A 17,988-nucleotide genomic window follows, 5' to 3' on the forward strand; every position below is an offset into this window, starting at 1 on the left:
CTGGCTGGTATTCAGTTTCTAATCTACTTCAATTGATAGATCCTTTGGTACAGAACCGATGCCTAGCCAGCTGTTATTCATCCTTTCTGCATTTGCTTGATTAGATCTTCTTAATTTGACAATTTACACTTGTTTCTCTAGAGTTTTATCTGTTTTTTTGTATTGTTTCTGTAGTCTGGATAATTTCCAATACTGTCACTGACCTCAAACAGTCAAGAAATTCATCCCACTTTGCTTAATCTGGAAGTATAATAATCAAAATATTTTTCCCATTACATAAACAATTAAAGAATAATGAGGAACTAACAACAAGCTGTTTATAAGGCCACTTAGTATCTAGCCTTCCAAACTATTGTCCTTTACTCATCCTGATGAAACAATGGGGGACTCTCACAGGAGAATTGGGGTTTGGAAGCCCTAGCTCAAATTTCTTCATCAGAATAATCTCATCTAACTAAATGTAGAAAGAAAAGAAAAAAAAAAAGAAAAAGAAAGTACTGGAACCCCATAAACTGGTCTACTTCTAGTTTATTTAGTGCCTCTAATAGCTCTTATTAATCTCCTAGTGTTATAACCAATGAAGAGTTAATGAGGTTTGTGTGTGTGGTGTCAGATTCACTGACTGTGAAATAAATTTATCACTTCTAATCTGTCAATCAATATATGAGCACAACAGCCTCAAAAAATCGAGAGACAGGAACAGAGGGATGATTGTCACTTCTTGTGGGCCTTCTGCTACTTCTGCAGCAACCCAAAAAGTACTTTTTTCATTGAGTCTGGGTTGGCTGCTATTAGAGAGCGAATGATCATGTTCTTTCTTAGTGTGCATGGAGGGAGTATGTGCTTGAATTCAAAATCCTGTGGAAATAATATAAGCATCAACTGTTGTTGCATATATTTTTAGAATGCATCAAAAATCTTACATTTTAGACATTGTTTTTTCAAGGAGGTAAAACCTCAGCAGTGTTATCCTGAATATAGATTTTGTATATATAATTTATTGGCATAAAGTAGACAGTCAATAACATGGATTCATGGACAAATAAACTTAGGTTTAGCTTTGAATTCTGTAGAAACTAGATGCATTTCTAGTGAGCTTTTAAAACATCCTGGGGGCTTTCACAATAGGAGCTGATAAAATTTTATGGAATGCTCTACTTTTATGTTTAGTGAATATGATGAGAATCATTCTGCTCTGTACAACAGCGTGGAAATTAACTGAATAGTTTTGAATGAGTTACCCATAAACATTTGCTGCATTTATTTTACAAGTTAACATTTTACTTGGCACAAACTACTCCTTTGAAAGCACACAATGTGTGTGTGTGTTATGGAGTTACAGCACATGCCCAGGAACTGGAAGCATCATTTTGTAAGACTTCTTAATTTGAAGGACTTGAACCCACATTTCCCAAATGCCTCATCCAATTATTTTGATGACAGCAATCTCAATAATTTCTGGAGAAAACAAGTTGCTGTGCAGCTGGGCATTCTAAATTCAGAGGCCTGGAAAAAGAAGCAGAAGGAGACAAGTTCTGGCTTAATAGTTTTAATACTTCTATAGGAAAGGAAGAATTCTGGGATTACAGACCAGAATGGTTGTCAGTCTCATCCTGATACATCAGTATTGAATGGGTAGATGAGTACCTGTCATGGTGGGACAAAATGTTAGTAATTTCCAGAGAAGTTATTCTTAGAAGGTTTTTTTGATTTTTTTTTTTGATTATTATTTTCAAATCAAGATTTTAAAAAGTATCATTATAATAGCTCACTCCCAGCTATGAGAACTGCCAGAAACATACTGAATGTACTGCAACTTAGTTTAATACTCAGCCTGTGACCTGGATATATGTAAATCTTTACTTGATGTATATTTTCCATGTTATAATCTGAAATTAATTTTGGAACAGCAGTTGTTATCCACCAGGATGTTGCAGCATTAAGTTTGGATATTACGTATTTCATGGCTACTCATTATTAATAACACATTGGTAAACAGGAATCTCTTCTTCTGAAACTTTCTGCTTCCTCTTAGTGTCAAATCATAAATTGCTGCTATTAATAAGCAATACTATTCAGCAGCACTTAAAGACAGTACTTGATTAGGCCATTGCTTTTTGATCTTGGATCTCAGTACAGATTTAAATTACAGCTGAAAATAAGCAATAGCATCATGTGTCTGCTACTTTCTACTCAAGCAATGAAAGTTTCTCCTGCACTGGGATTATTAGGTAACTGGTTGGTGCTAGGGCAGGCAACTAGCAAGCAGTTTGACCAGAAATTAAAGATATGGAGATATGCTTTTCAAAAACTAGCTAAACAAAGGAACAAGATCAACACTAAAACTGAAGTAGGATTAATGGTTGTCATCCCAAACTGAATGATAAGGCTGGGCAGTTTCAAAGTTATCTTGTTCAGTGCAGCTAAATGCTTTACAGTTTTAATGGGAGAAGTTTTAGCACCATTTACAATCCTTTCTTCCTTTTACCCTTCTAGTCTTTATAGCAATAGATCAGGACCTATAAAACTGTGATATGATTGTCAGTGCTGTAGGAAAGCTGGCTCACAGTGATGGTGTGCGGAACAGAGCAGAAAGAGCTGCTGTGCTATACCCACCATTATTATAGTTACATATCATCAGTGCCTGAATCCTTTACAAACCAATTTAATGATGATAATCCTTGTAGAAATTGTTCTGCTTTTAATTTTGCTACGCAGGATACTGTATCTGAATTGTAAAGTTTACATCCTTTGTGTGCATATTTCTCTTCACGTCCTTGTTCGTGTAACAAACGGCAAATTCACAACACGGACTCTTTTGTCTTTATCAGGCAGTAACTTGCCTGTGTAATCCCATATAGATACTGAGTTGTTGCTGCTCAAATGTTTTTATATGTGATCTCTCTTATAGTCTGCTGACATCTTAAATAATTATATCATAGATAATTGATAAAATTGTGAACTTCTAAAGCTTTTTATTATCATTTCTGTAAACACAAAACTATTTACAATCCATGCATTTTCAAGGGGAAGCAGCAACTCTTACTGGGTCATTTGTAGTATTAAATGTGAGAAATTTTCTCCCATTGGAAATGAACAGGTTTAAGACAGACATAATCAATAGTTATTCTTTCAGACCTCTTTAAGGAGCAAGATGTTAGGGTGCGGTGAGGTTTGACTGTCTGACCTCAAGAGTGGCACTGGCATAGCCTGTGCCCTCACCCAGGGGGTGCAGTTCCACAGTCTCTGAGCAGGGCAGTGGTTATGGGGTCTGTCAACAGCCCCTGACATGACAAGTGGTGAGCCAGGGCCAGGGACTTTAGCCAAGAACAGAAGGAAATGACATGAGAGAGAGTGGGAAGCAGCATAATTATGAGGAATCCATGCTAAGACTGGCTCCTTGAATGTTGATACCATCCAGGCAGGGCCAGACACAGAGCTGGAGACCAACACTCCTGCAGTGTCACAGAGGCAGGGACTGACATCCTTGGAATGAGCTGAAATGGTGTCCCAGGCCCATGGGGGAAAGTCTCAGGGAAGGTTGGGCAGGGACAGTCAGGCCCAGCAGTGATCTCAGGATCTGACAGCATGTTGTCAAAATCTGGTTTGAACAAGTGTAAAGGGCTTGTCAGTTAGCCTTTGAGAGAGAGGGGATAAATGAAACACTTATTTCTCTCTTTTCACAACTCTAAAATGCAAAGTGAGCTCATATAGTATGAAGTGTAATGTAAATTACAGATCAGTTCCCTAACATCTAAAAGCCCAGGATAGAGTAAGCATTAAAGCAGAAACAAGTTGTGCTCTAAGATTACCTTGTGTTAGTCAAATTGTGTTACAGGTGTCAGCTGTGGAAAACCATTGATGTTAGTGTTACATAAACAGATATCTTAGAGACAGTGAGGGGGGTTATTATTTTGTGTGTAAACAATCTGTCAGAATATTCACAGTGGAGCTTCATCTTCCATGTCCTTCTGTCTTTTTTCATTTTGAGGGAAAATGTCTCTCTGATTAGTGAATCAGATGGGAGGTACTATATAGAGAATTCTGGAAATAAATCATTCTTGTATGCTTTTTGATTGTCAAAATACCTAGAATCTTCTGTCAGTAACTGAGGAGGAGCATGCTTATTTTATGAAGTATCTATTCAGAAAATTTCATAAAGAGCAAACTTTTTAAAGAGGGCTTTTATCCTAACTTAAGCTAAAAAATTTAATTCTTCTTTTACTTTAAGCTACATCTTACCAATTTGTTTTTTCAAACATATTATGTCATTACATAACTGCTACTCTTCAGAAATTAGAAAATGGGAGAAAAGTGCTCATATAGGAAAATAGAGTATTCTAACTGTTTTGCAGTGGTTTTGCTGCAAATAGCTAGTCTTTGAAAACTTGCCATATGTAGAAAAGGAGTTTGAATTCTCCATACATGTGTAGTGAATACACTTAGCACAGACTGGAAAAGGGGAAATATAGCCCCCATTTTTAAAAAGGGAAATAAAGAAGACCTAGGAAACTACAGGATGGTCAGTCTTACCTTGGTACCCAGCAAGATCATGGAGCAGATCCTCCTGGAAGCTATGCAAAGGTAATGGAAAATAAGGAGGTGATTGGCGACAGCCAACATTGCTTCACTAGTGGCAAATCATTCCTGACAAGTTTGGTGGTCTTCTGTGGCAGAATTACAGTGGTGGTGGATGAGGGAAGAGCAACTGATGTCCTCTACTTGGGTTTTTGCATTACATCCTTGTCTCTAAACCGAAGTGACGTTAATTTGATGGCTGGAGCACTCAGTGGATAAGGAATGAGCTGAACAGTCTCACTGAAAGAGTTGTGGTGAACAGCTCAATGTCCAAGTGGAGATAGTGATGAGCAGTGTCCTCAGGGACAGTGGGACCAGCACTGTTTAACATCTTTTTCAGCGACATGGACATATCGTCAACTTTAATGTCCCTTCCAACCTGAAACCACTCTGTGATTTTATGTTTCTATTAGTCTACTGCTATTGTAAATATTTTAGGAGCTCATTTAGTTGCCTGAAAAAACAAGCAATTAGAATTATACAACAAAATCATATTTACAGCATTAAAACTTTGTTTTGTCAGTTTTGACAGAGGTGGAATTTCATCTTGCTACAACAAGGCTACTTACCCTCAAAAAGCAAAGATATAGAGTAGTCAAGGAACCAATGCAAGAGCAGATAATTGGGGTTAGATATTTCACATGCCAAAACCATGCCATAAGTTGAATATTGGTTACCCATACACACACATACACAGATTTGGAAGAAAGGCCTTTTACTTTTTTTGGAAGAGCAACCCTTCAGAACCACATTGATGGTCTTTGAATTTTTCCTTTTTATCTGACTTTATATATTTAAGCCTATGAAAAGGGTAAATTGTTTTATTTATTCTTTTCTACACTTCTAGTGTATCTGCCTTTAGAAGCTAAGTAGCACAGCAACCATTTTCAACTAGCTTTCTGTAAACATTGCTGTTGAGCTAAATTTTGAGTATTGTCTATAAGTTTACTGCCAGGTTGTTATAATTTTTTTTTTGTTTTCTGTAAAGAAAAAGAAATTATGATTTCAACTTTTCCCCTAATCCATCAGGCTAATCAGCATCGTTAGCACTTGTTTCTTGTTTATTCTACTAGATGTGTTGGTTCCGTCAAGTGTGTTAGTCCAAAATGGTTACATTTTTTTTGTTGCAAAAACCTTTCCTAGGTTCAGATTCTTATTTCCTTGTGATCAGGAGTGGTAAACTATTAAGAGGGAGGCATCTACTTGTACTAACAATATTAGATTGTTTTAAACTAAGGCTGTTGTATTTCTTTATCTCCAGGAAAGGCTCGTAGTAATGAACAGAGAGGCTCGTGTCTATCCATTTTTCCCTTACCCTAATAGTAAACAACTCACTGTCTCACTACCCAAGGATTTTATTTCCTGCCCTATTTACATCAGCACTTTTGACTGACTGAGCTAGCTTGGTGAATTATCTGGGACTGGCAAGGACACCCTGCTGACCTGGATTCTACAAGGTGCTATGAGACCGTTGGAAAGAGACTGTCATCTCTCTTTATTATATCTCTCCTGAAGCTGTACTTTCTCTTCTCAGCCCTGGCAGTTCCCCAAAATGTGTGTCAGATAGTTTTCAGCTATTCCAATCTATGGTTCAGAGGGACAAGATGTTCAACTGTTTCTTCAATGGAGGATTCTCAAACATATGATGTGTTACATTTCAGGTATCTACAATCTGCTACAACTTATTTGTCTCATAATAGAAAAAACACTATCTAGAAATTTTATCTATTATCTACCACACAAAAAAGTCACTTAATGAAATATTTAGAAACACATTAAGCAATCTAATCAGTGTGCAAAATATTAATGTTTGATAGTCCATCATGATCAGTTCAAATACTCTTGTTGACATTACTTTTTTATGCAAGATTAGGAAAATAAATATTCAGCCCAACATCAGGATTCTTCTAATTCTGAGAGAAGATTTCTTCCCTGTAGAATCGTTTTTAATTCTTTTATATCATTAAGTTTCTTAATGGAAACTTATGAGAATGGTAGATTATATTTTTATACAGAGAGACACATGGAATGATCTTAAATTTCTCCAGACAGATTGCCATGTGTACTATACCTTGCACGGTGGATGGAGTCCTAAGGAGATGAAAATCTTAGCAGTAAAAAGTGTCTTTAAAAGAAGGTAGTAATGAGAATCAGGTTTAATAGGAAAAGTGATAATGCAGTTGATTGGAAAGCTCTCCAAAGGCTCTACTGAATTCCTGTTCACAATGTGCTCTGCAAGACAGGTTATATATATTGGCTTTTGGTTATCACAGCTTAAAACACTGTCACCAATCCTTCAAAACTTAGTGCTTTTTTAATTATCTCCTTTTTGTGTTTGTTTGTTTTTCTGGTGTTGTTTTGTTCTGAGTCACAACTTGCTTGAACTTAGGAATGCTGCTTAGCATGGAGGAACAGGGTGATTTCAAAAACAAATGTAATTAAAAAAAAAAAAAAAAAAGCAAAACACCTTTCTGGTGCTTACGACTGGTTTCTGAAAATTTGATTTGCTGAATCTTTTTGTTTTCTAGGACTTTGGAAAGGATTTATTTTATAAACTTTTGTATTTGAAACAGGTATATTTTCTTCTAGCTAACATTTTAAGAATTGCTAGAGTTCTTCTACTGTTCTAGGACAGATCATGACAATGAATTGACATTTGTTTATGAAATCACATTCATTCTAATTTTAATTTTTCCTTACATTTTAGGAATTTAAAGCAGTTTTTTTTCAAGCTGCTTGAGTTTTGATCTGGACGTACCAAATATTATACCAATAATATGATACCAGTATTTTTTACACTTTATGGGATCTAATGTCATACTATTCAGGTATTTGTAAAGAAATGCCACATAAAAAGACACTATTACTGAACAGGCATTTTTGTTTGTTTCTTATGTATTCAGGTGGTGCTTCTTTGTAATTTTGTTACTCAGTCAAAATTTACCAGCACTTTTATGTCATTGCCATGGAACAGTCATGAAGTATCTTCCATGGTTCAGAGGATCCTGCAATTTTTTTTGTTTTTCTTTGAAGGATGTATTTAGGAGAAAGATAATGCAGCAGTTTTGAAAATGTATAAAAGAATATTCTTCAAAGTTAGAAGAAAAATTATTTTCAAATTAATGACAGCCAGCTAGCATTTATAGGTCAACTGAGAATCAACCCCTTAAAGTTATTGTAAGGGACTGAGCCCATGGAAAATTTCTTACTTCAGTTAAGTTCAGTTCAAGTTTTGGGAAAGACTCATAATGAACATAGGTAAAATTAAGAAATCAGATTTTTTTTTTTTTTTATTTTCCTGCCTTATGAGGAACTGCTTTACTATTGTTAATTTTATGTCTACTGAGCTGTTTTGGGAAGCATGTGTCTTTATGTATGCATTTTCCTCACAGTGAGTATTTATGATAATTTAAGAAAAAAAGCATTCTTGGCATTTCCCCAAAGAATGTTAGTTTTGAGATGCGGCTGTATTTCTACTTCTGCCTCAACTGAAAAATTAGATACATGGCGATACAGATGCCATGCTATGCCATTTTTGTGTTAAACAATGACACCTACAGAAAAGACTTTTAAAAAAAATTAATAACATGCCCAGTTAAAAGTTGTGTGAAATATATTTATGCAGAAGTATTCAATATTTTTTTCAGTGTTTTGGTTCATGCAAACAAACAACTCATTACTGAAAGTTTGAAGTTGCCAATTCTACTTAAAGATGAAAAATATTTCAATCCTTGCTATTGTATAAAGAAAAAGCAACCAAAAATCCCTCATTCTTAAAGATTTTCTTAGTCTACTATTCACTTATAGTGTTTAGCAGTTGTATGGCCAGAGTATCTAAAACATGCTAAAATTGATGTAAATTGAAAACCAGCAATTAAGTTTATAACTACCATACATTGTCTTAGATTTTTATTGAAAGTAACTGAAAATCAGGAAAACAAGTAACCATTAAAATAATTTTTATGGGTGGGTATGTAAGATGTTTATCTACCTAATGCTTAAAAAATCAGCAGACTTGGTCTGCTTGTTAAAATCAGAATTTCTTAATGTAATTAAAAAAAATTAAATTACAGCTAATTGACTAGTGTAATAGTCTCTTAAAAATTCATTGCTGAAAGAAAACTATTTCCAATTCATGAGATATCACAGTCCAGTTAGTGCTAAGAACTTGATTTCTCAGAATTATGCATTTTTTTGTTTGGTTTTTTTTTTTTTTTTTAGTTTAAAAGCTACCTGAATATGTTACAGTGTCTAGGCCTCAGGCATAGTCATTGCAGCAGTGAAGGCATTTTCTGTTGACTTGTTGTGGGATTCCCCTTGGGATATTCCTTTTTTATTTTCTTCTGACTTGCTTATTATGTTTTCACAACCAATTTCACGAGGGTGACATTTTCTAGAATAGCCAATTTCTGAGGCATCCACCCAGAACAAGGCACATGAGATGTTAAGTATCTGTTTTGAGTCAGTCGTATGAATAACATGAGGCAGATTTTCCAACCATCCAAAGCCTTAAGGCACTAGATCCTATATACTGATTTTTACTTCTTTGCATTTTCTTTGTTTGAGCATTTGATTTTTAAAATGAAGGAAAGACTAGAAAAACTTCTCCTCCTCCTCCACAAAGGGGAGTGTAAACAGAAGAGAAGGGTTGGAAGACTCTGGGGGGAGCCTATTTAACATCTGATGTGTTGCTCATTGCTGCAAGGAGGCAATAGCTGCTATTGGGAGTCACTCCTCCCTTATTTTTTCCCTTTAGCAGGAATTTTTTTGTAGTGTCTCCAAAGACAATGGCAGACTTTACTTTTGAGGGATTTGCCACAGTGTAGGCAGCAGCCAATTTTTCTTATGCCTTTAAGTTAGACCTGAATCTCAGAATAAATGTGCATGAGAATGGCTGCCACAGTGGTGTGACTAAAATGAAATTCTTGCTATACTATTGTAATAGTGGTTCTCCTTGTTGATTTTGCAACTTAAATGAGTGATATATGCATAGACCAAAAGAAAATTTTAGTTTACTGAACTGTTTCTTATTCTTGTATTTACTGGGACTTGCTTTGGTAGAATCAAGCTTTATAGCTACTCCATGGTTTCACTGCAAAAGTATCCATAAATACAAATGAATACATACATACATGCATACACACACATATATGCAAATGTATGTATATATTTGCATTTATTTCACAGTGATCAGCAATATTGTCTTTTGATGTATGGTCAGAAAGGATGTGTTTGGATATGCTTTCACAGTCAGAACCTGTTTAGTGGATTTGTAATTGCATGGTAAATTCCTGTGGTTCTTTGGGCAGTATTTATTAGGCTCACACAGAGCGAGGAGCTGACTCTTGCTAGTACCCCGGAGGCTGAAGATATCAGCTTCAGGATTTCCTGCGGCATCAGTTAGTGCAGTGACTGAGAAATGAGATTTTGATTTCAGAAAGCTTGACTAAGTTCTGCAGTAAAATGTGGCATAAAACATTGGGGTATCTACTCACTGTGTCCCTGGAAAATTAACCTTTATTTCTAGCTTCTAAATTTCTAAGGATCTATATTATTTATAACTGCCAGTGGTCATGGTACTTTGTTAAATTTTAAACTTAACTAAAAGTATTAGCATTACACATAATTTACCTCCTAGTAATCCCATATTTCATATTTAATTTCTTGCCTAAATTTATTGCCTAAATTTTCTGAAATATCATGTGAATGGAGTCAAATGACAGTCTTTCACCTGTAATGCTAAAATGTGGAAGCTTATTCACAGCCAATGAATGAGCAAATGCTTCTGTGTTTCTCTGTGAGTACAAATATTGTTATAAAAATAAGATATCACAAACTGTTGTCAAAATATATTCTCTCACTCTCTCATCTTTAATAAAGTCATAATAATAAATGCAGTGGGTTTGTGCTTAGTTCTGAAATGTCTTGAAATGTTAAGCTTTAAGATGGATTATATATGAATATATTATATATTGTTTATATAATATTATATATTGTTTATATAATATTATATATTGTTTAAGCAATTCTTCCCATAATGTGCTTTTTTTACACTCCTACTGTTTCTTATTTCTAACCCGTTCTCTTCTAAGATGAAGATTTTTTAAGATACTGCTTTCAAAAAATGTCTTGGATAGTCAGTAACCTATCAATGAAAGTGCAAAAGATTCACTGTCTCTTTAGAAATCAAAGCTTGTAGTATGTGGTTCCTTCTGAGATTTTTTTCAGTTGCTGTCCAGTGCTGTGATTAACAGAGGTCAATATCAAAACCACATTGGTTTAATCTGGGTCTTATTTATAATATTAAAGAACCATTGATCCCAGCCCTTTTTCATCCCCCATTAGACAGGAATATTTTTGCATAAGCTCCTGTCATGAATATAGATAGCACAGATAGGTTACTGTCTAGCTTGACTAGACAGAGGATTTGACCTCCCTTTCCCTTTTTAACACACTGAAATATTAGATGTTAGTCCTATCAGCCATTCCAGAAGAAAGCTGATAATCATCATGAGTAGATGGCACCTTCTTAGTTATATGGGGAATTAACAAAATGTTTGGTCCCTGCTTTCACCAGCTGCTTATACCACTTAATCCTCAGAGTAAGAAAATAGAAATGCAAAACTTTTATTCACATCTTAGGGGTGAAGGCTTAGACATAGTGTATGCTCCACTTCTTTCCACTCTAATTAACATTTACTTTTGATTTAGTGCAGTGAATATGTTAGTTTGAACTTGCTCATGGGAACTTGCTCTCCTAAGAGGAAGTTACAAGTGTCTCTATTGGTTCTTCTGGTGCACTTTTATGTTTCCCCTTTCGCTGTTCCTAAGAAGATGACAAGATTTGTTTTTAATCTGTGCTCAATTTCATTGTGAATCTTGTGCTTAATTTGTGATAATAATAAATGGGAGCAAAACCAATGAAGAAGGGCATTATTTTCTTTTTCCTCTTGGTGGGGGCAGAATAGATTACATGATGAAAAGAAAGAACTAGGTGTTCCAGGAGATCTGTTATAAAGTTTTAACAGGGACACAATGAAATTTTAATGTGTAGACAAAATTGTAACTTAAACTCCAGGGTTAAATGTGCTGTGTGCATGTGTTTATTATATGGTGATTTTAGTTTATATAATTTTTTAAAGAAAAAATAGATAATTTTTAGTGCATTAAATTACTCAGAAAAAACTGTATTTAGCTTTCCCACAAGGTCAATGTTATGATTATTTAGTTTAAGGTTGTTTCAGCACTAATGTACAATCAGTGTTTCTTTCTTTTTTTGGTACTCTAGGAAGCAGTCACAGAAAGACAGAAGATGAAAGCTCCTATTCCCAACTTGGTTCTCTTGTATGCTACTCTAACTCAGAGCTTGAAGGTTGTGACCAAAAGGGGATCAGGTAAGTAAATCTTTATCTCTGTGGTTACAATGTGGTTTGGAAAGAAGTGCTTAATGTTTGCAAGTATATACTAGGATATTATTATGGTGGTTTGGAACATTGTTAGGAGAATTTCAAATTCTGCAGCAAAAAAGATATTTCTATATATTTTTAGACTACTGTGTCCTGTGGACTTGGTGAAAAAACCCAAAAATATTAAAATCAGATATGTAATGTGAACTGAATGTAACCATTCATCTGTTGAAGGAAAGTTATTCCCAGAACTATCTGACTTAAAAGACTTTGTTGCAGTCAGTGTTGTTATGATACTGGATTTATCTGTTTGACTATATAATTTTGGAAATGAAGATCATAGAGTTTTCGTTCAAGCAACTGATTTTTGTAACACAACAAATAGATCAAACACATTAAATTTAATACCCATGAAAAGTGAGCAGCAAAATTTGGCTTTTTTAAAGGGATACTTGAAACATGGTTGAAGAGTTTAATTCAGTGAAGAAAATAGAGGCAGTTTTTCAGAAACCAAGTAGAGGGTGATGTGTTTACCAAACATCTTTCATAGTGTTACTACAGATGAATCATCTTCATATGTAAATAAAGAGAACAGCAGTACTGAGGCAGTTGGGTAGTTTTGTGCTCATTTTTTTCCCTGTCACCCTAAAATTCTAGTTTTCCTCTCTTTGGCTTTTCATTGGATAGTGAAAAACAAAATAGGATACTACTTATGCAAAATGTCTTGCTGTATAGCACTAAAGAAAACTAAATCCTTAATGAAAGTCTTAATCCCTTGTTGATGGAATTAATTAATTAGGTTTGTTGTTGCTAGTCATTTTCCGTTTAGCATTGGGGTGTTTTAGGTAGCTTTTGTTGCTCTTCCAGAAGTCTGGCTTTGATTTGTTTTTGTATTTTGGTTGGTAGTAGTTGTAAGCTGGAGCTTGGGGAGAACACAGGTCTTTATTCATTTTGGCCAACAGCTTAAATCATGTCTTGTATTTTCAATGGATTATATTTGTGACAAAATAATGAAACTAGTTATGTCTCCAATATCTTAGTGCCTGGAAATGTAGATTGAGGGAAGGCAAATAAGGAGTACTACTATAAATTAAGGTATTCCTCAATCAAGACTCAAGATAAAATTATATTTGGGGTTATTTGAACTCAAGAAAACTGAAATATACCGTTTGTGTACAGAGCAAAGGAGCTGGTGGTGGGTTGACATGTTTATAGTAGGATGTTGAGGCCTAGATAGATAACGTAGATATCCTTTGAATGTGTCTGGGTAGAGTGTTCTGTTTGATTAAGATTTAATGCTTGTTAGCTTTAAGACCCCTTAATCCAAATTTAATACAAAGATTATTGAACATCCTAAAGTAAATTTTTCAAAGGCATCCATTCTTAAGGAACAAAAAAATGACCAGTCATCAGATACTTGTTACTTGAAAGTGATGATAATAAGAACTTGGGTTGTCTTTGTATTTTATTTCATAATTTTTGCCTGTATCATCTTCCTCTGATTAACCAGTGCAAGGAAAAGTGTAAATATGCAATTAAATTCCGATCAGGAAAATAATATAATTGCTGTCCAGCAAAAAAAAGAGCTTACAAAACTTTTCAAGATGTATAGAATACTTTCTGAACCTGTTGTAATATAAAGGAAAAGCTATAATGAAAATCTTTGGATCATGCTTCACTGCAACATGGGGTTCTTGATGTTTTCGTGTGAGATCGGGGGCGGTTTGTCATACTGTGTGTGAAGCAAAAGTCTCTTATTTACTGAAATCTGCCTTTGATCATGTTTTTTTGTGATTTAAATTGGAAGAACTTCCTCAGACATAGGTGGAATGTAGTAACATGTGTGATGGTGCTTGGTTTGCTTTTGTTGTGGTTTGGTTTGGTTTCGTTTTTTCCTCCCTTGGATGCTCAGCAGGCCTATTCTTGCAACCCTGAAGTGTTTCTACAAAGAAAACCTTATTTACTTTAATGAAAGCTTTAACAAAATAAGACTGACTTATCTGTACTGTGAAAATAGAAACGGTTTCCTAAAGCTAATGCAACTTACAAATGGAAGTAGGAAAGAAAAATCAACTTGGAAAGAACTTTAGTTTTATGTGAACTTGCTAATCAGAGGCAGAGGGTGGCAAAGACATGCTTTGCATCTCTTTAGTCAGTGAGTTCACTTTGTCCTTGAAATGTTATCATGAAAACAAAATGAATAGACAAAAAAATTATACTTATGTCATAATTATAAATATGGAGTATTATATATATGGAGTATCCATGTTTTAGAGATATATTATTTTTCTGTATTTCCTTCTCTGTTATGAATTACAGGACTGTATTGTAGGTAAAGAAGTTATTGCATTAATATACTAAATATTTATCTTAATTGTGAACTATTCCTTCTAATTCATTTTTGTTGAGCTTATTTCTAAGTACCAAACCTGAAATCACAGATCTTGTGTTCTTTATATATTTCATTTATTTATTTATTTCATATGTATTACATATTTTATATAAACTGATTTAAATTTAATATATATTTGTATATTTTATATATATTTTTTCTGTATTTAATGTTATGAAGATATCTGTGTTTGAAAATATGACTTTTCAATACTGTCAATTGGATTTTTTCTGCAAGAGTACTTCAGCTCTCTTCTTTTGTAAGTTTTCTATCAGCTGTGCAAAAAAGATAGTGATTAATAAAAGTATGACTTTCTCCGTCTGGTAGAAATACATTTCCAACTACTTCTCTGATCTGTCAAGAACATGACAACTTACCTTCAGAAAGTCACTGAGGATTCACAGCAAGTCAAAAATGTGGAATAATTTGTGGGCTCAAATTCTGGATTTATTTCTAAAAATGGATAGTAATTCTGACTGTTTATTGGCTTTCAGGCCAATCAAATAATTAGCTATATGTGTAAACAATTAGGATCAGTATAGTATTCTTTTGTTTGAAAAGAAGGTTAAACTTCACAATAGAAGAAATCTTAGGTTGTGCTGCATTTGGATTAGGTCTATAATATTGAGAGCTGTCATTATGCAGAGCACTTAAATTAAATTACTTAAAGGCAGTCCTTGAATCTTTCTACCTCTTTGTGCTATTAATCAGTTAAATATAATAATATAGGGAATAAAGAGAGCAGTATTAATCAAATATTTATTATACTAGCCAGGAAACATGCTTTAAATTAGCTTGCTCACAGCTGTGTGACATACCTGTTTAACATTTACCTCATAGGTATGATTGTGTTTCTGACAGAAAATAAATTTTTTTTCCAGTTAATATTTTAGATAGGGTCTTAACAGTTTCAAGTTACTCTTTAACATATTTTGCATCTTTAACTTATTTTACATTAACTTTGCAGTTAGAACCACTGACTTCATAGTGGATGTAAAGTTTATTAATTGTGTGTTTAAGACATTCAGTGAAGTCTCAATGAACTTCTGGAGAGGCTTCAGAACCTGTAATAGTAACTGCAAAGATAACCTTCATTTGGCATGTAATAAATCTCAGATATGATCTTCTAAATGGGAAGTTGACTCCTGTACTGCTTCTCAGCTTCTTGAAATATCTTAAAGCGTCTTCCTTTATGAAACAATTCCTCAATTTGATCACTGCATCCTGCTTGATGCAAAGGAAGAATAAATACTTAAAGCCTATGTATTTTGATCTGTTCAGCATGTAGTTTTACAAGAATTGACTTAAACCTCAAAAATGCAGGAAATAATGCCTGTTTTTTAGCATGAAGCCAAACTACATATAAATTTATGATATGCCTAAAAAGATATAATTTTTGTGCAATTTGCTGCCCAGTGCAGCCCCTGATAGTATTTTGAGAACTCTATGTTGATAAAGAGTTCTAAATGTTTTCCTTTCAGTGGTTTTTCCTGAAATTATCCATTTTCATAGTTTGAACTAAATTGTTGATTTTTATTTCTTTTTAACCATGTGATTTTACATCCTTAGAAAGTTGGGTTTCTAAAAGTCTGTTCTTTACAGGTTGAATGGTATTTGATCACTTACTTGCGGTGAATAGAGTTTTTGCTTATGAATTATTTAATATTCATCAAACAGGAAGTAGGTTAGGAAAGAGAGCTTCATGCTGATGCATACAGACTTTTTTCCTTATAATATGTATGTTAAATGAAATACTTGAACACTGCATTGCCATCTGGTGGTTTTTTCCAAGGATGCTGAATAGACAAAAGAGAGAAAAGTTTGGGATTTTGGTTTGGGAATTTTTTTTGTTTGATTGGGGTTTTTTGTTTATTTAGGGGTTTTGTTTGTTTTTGTTAGAACAAAATCTGTTAAAAGGGAAAATGTGGGAAAAAATATCTAAAGAAATTTCATTACAGAAAGCAATAATGAGCTGATCAGTATATTCAGACAGTATTAGTGTATTTGTTTTTTTTACACTAAGATTGCCTAATAATCTGGTGTTGACTTGTATCAAAAGAGGTGAGAGCTGCCTGCAGTTCTCTGCTTTTCTACAGATTATTTTGCATTATGAGTTAATTAATTAATTAATATTCTCTGTTCAGTTCTGCTATGGTGAATGGAAATTTTCTTTTCTAGATCAGATTTGTTCTCTGCTGGAATAATCTTATTGGAAGGAGAGTCTTTACAGTGATGGATTATTGGGATATGTATGAGGTCCTTCACATAATTATGATGAGATTAAAGGCTACATATATATTTTTGTGATGTGGGAGAAGACTACTTCTTTTTTTAATGTCTACTATTTTTGTACCTTAGCTATTATTAGTCAATATGGCTGATTCTTTTTGTTGTACTTGTATGGAAGATCAACATTATGAAAAAAGGTAGTAAAGAGCTTTGACACTGCAATGCTATTTCTGACTTTTAGTATATTTTTTGTAGGAGCAATGTAGTAAATGTAGTAAATGAAGTAAAATGTAGTAAATGAAGTAAAAATAATTCAAGATTTTTTTTTTTTTATTTTCTAAAACCAGTGGAATTCTGAGTAACAGACTGGAAATATATACTAAAATTTCAAGTAGTTTTTCTGTTTGACAAAGTCAATACTCTTTAAGAACTATTAGCAGATATTTTTCTAAATTATAGCCCTCTATGAATTTTTATGAACTATTTCTCATGAAAGAATATTTTAGAGAATAATGACATATGTGTAAGGGATTTCTCTGCACAAATGAGACAGTTTCTGGTTTTTGAGAATGTTTCTTTTAACTAGAAAAGGAACATGTGATCTGTGCAATGTGAGCCTTAACATCAACAAAGCTGAGGTTTAACACCTCATGATAAATGTTATCATGAGAACTCAACAATTTAGTTAAAAAAAAATCCATGGAATGAAAATTCTTCATTTGTGATATAAGTAAGGAATAGATCTACAGAAGTCAAGACAGTATGAGAACTCTTTGCATGTAGGAAGAATTTTTTAATTTAGTTTTTTCATTTGTACCTAATAATTGGATTACCACTATTTTACAGAAAAAAATTATGTATATATATAGAATAGAGCCTGCAGGGCAAAAATACTTTGAGAAAATGCACATAATTAAGTGCTGAGGCTTAGAGGTCTGGTATCCAGTGTTTGAGTATTTGTAATTTTTACTTATTTTTATAACCCTTCCAGGTGAGACTTGTTGTCCTAAGTGTGTAGCGCTACATAAATAATACTGTCCTTTTTTCAGTAGTGCCATTCTGGTTTTTATTCTACCCGTGTTTTGATTGTCTAAGTATTTTCCTTTTGGATTCTTGTCAAAAGGTAATTAGTTGATTAATGACATATTGGATCTGATACACGCTGGATAAGAAGGTTCAAAATTTAATTTTATATATCTGTTGTTCTTATACAATTTATAAGCAGAACACTCACATATACAGTACTCCAATACACTGAGCTTGGAGCAATTACAGCAACTAAAGGATATGCTTCCTCTAAACCATAGGAGTTTGTGTCAATTGATATTAATGGCTCCTAGCTGTTGTTTTCACTCTGTTACAGAATGTTGGTTTTCCATTATT

The 17,988-nt window shown here is 33.8% G+C and overlaps 1 protein-coding gene across 1 annotated transcript in view; it reads left to right on the top strand.

The window, feature by feature from the left end:
* IL1RAPL1 (interleukin 1 receptor accessory protein like 1) overlaps positions 1-17,988 on the top strand; it is a 702,170-nt gene that overhangs the window by 76,058 nt on the left and 608,124 nt on the right. Inside the window, exon 2 of the mRNA XM_027724383.2 lies at positions 11,867-11,972. Within this exon, the coding sequence (XP_027580184.1) occupies positions 11,891-11,972 (82 nt within the window). The 5' untranslated portion in view covers positions 11,867-11,890. The remainder of the gene's footprint in view (positions 1-11,866; positions 11,973-17,988) is intronic.

This window comes from Pipra filicauda, unplaced genomic scaffold (assembly GCF_003945595.2).
Source record: "Pipra filicauda isolate LSUMZ 115617 unplaced genomic scaffold, ASM394559v2 scaffold257_size1096998_pilon, whole genome shotgun sequence".
In the NCBI taxonomy this organism is placed as follows: domain Eukaryota; kingdom Metazoa; phylum Chordata; class Aves; order Passeriformes; family Pipridae; genus Pipra; species Pipra filicauda.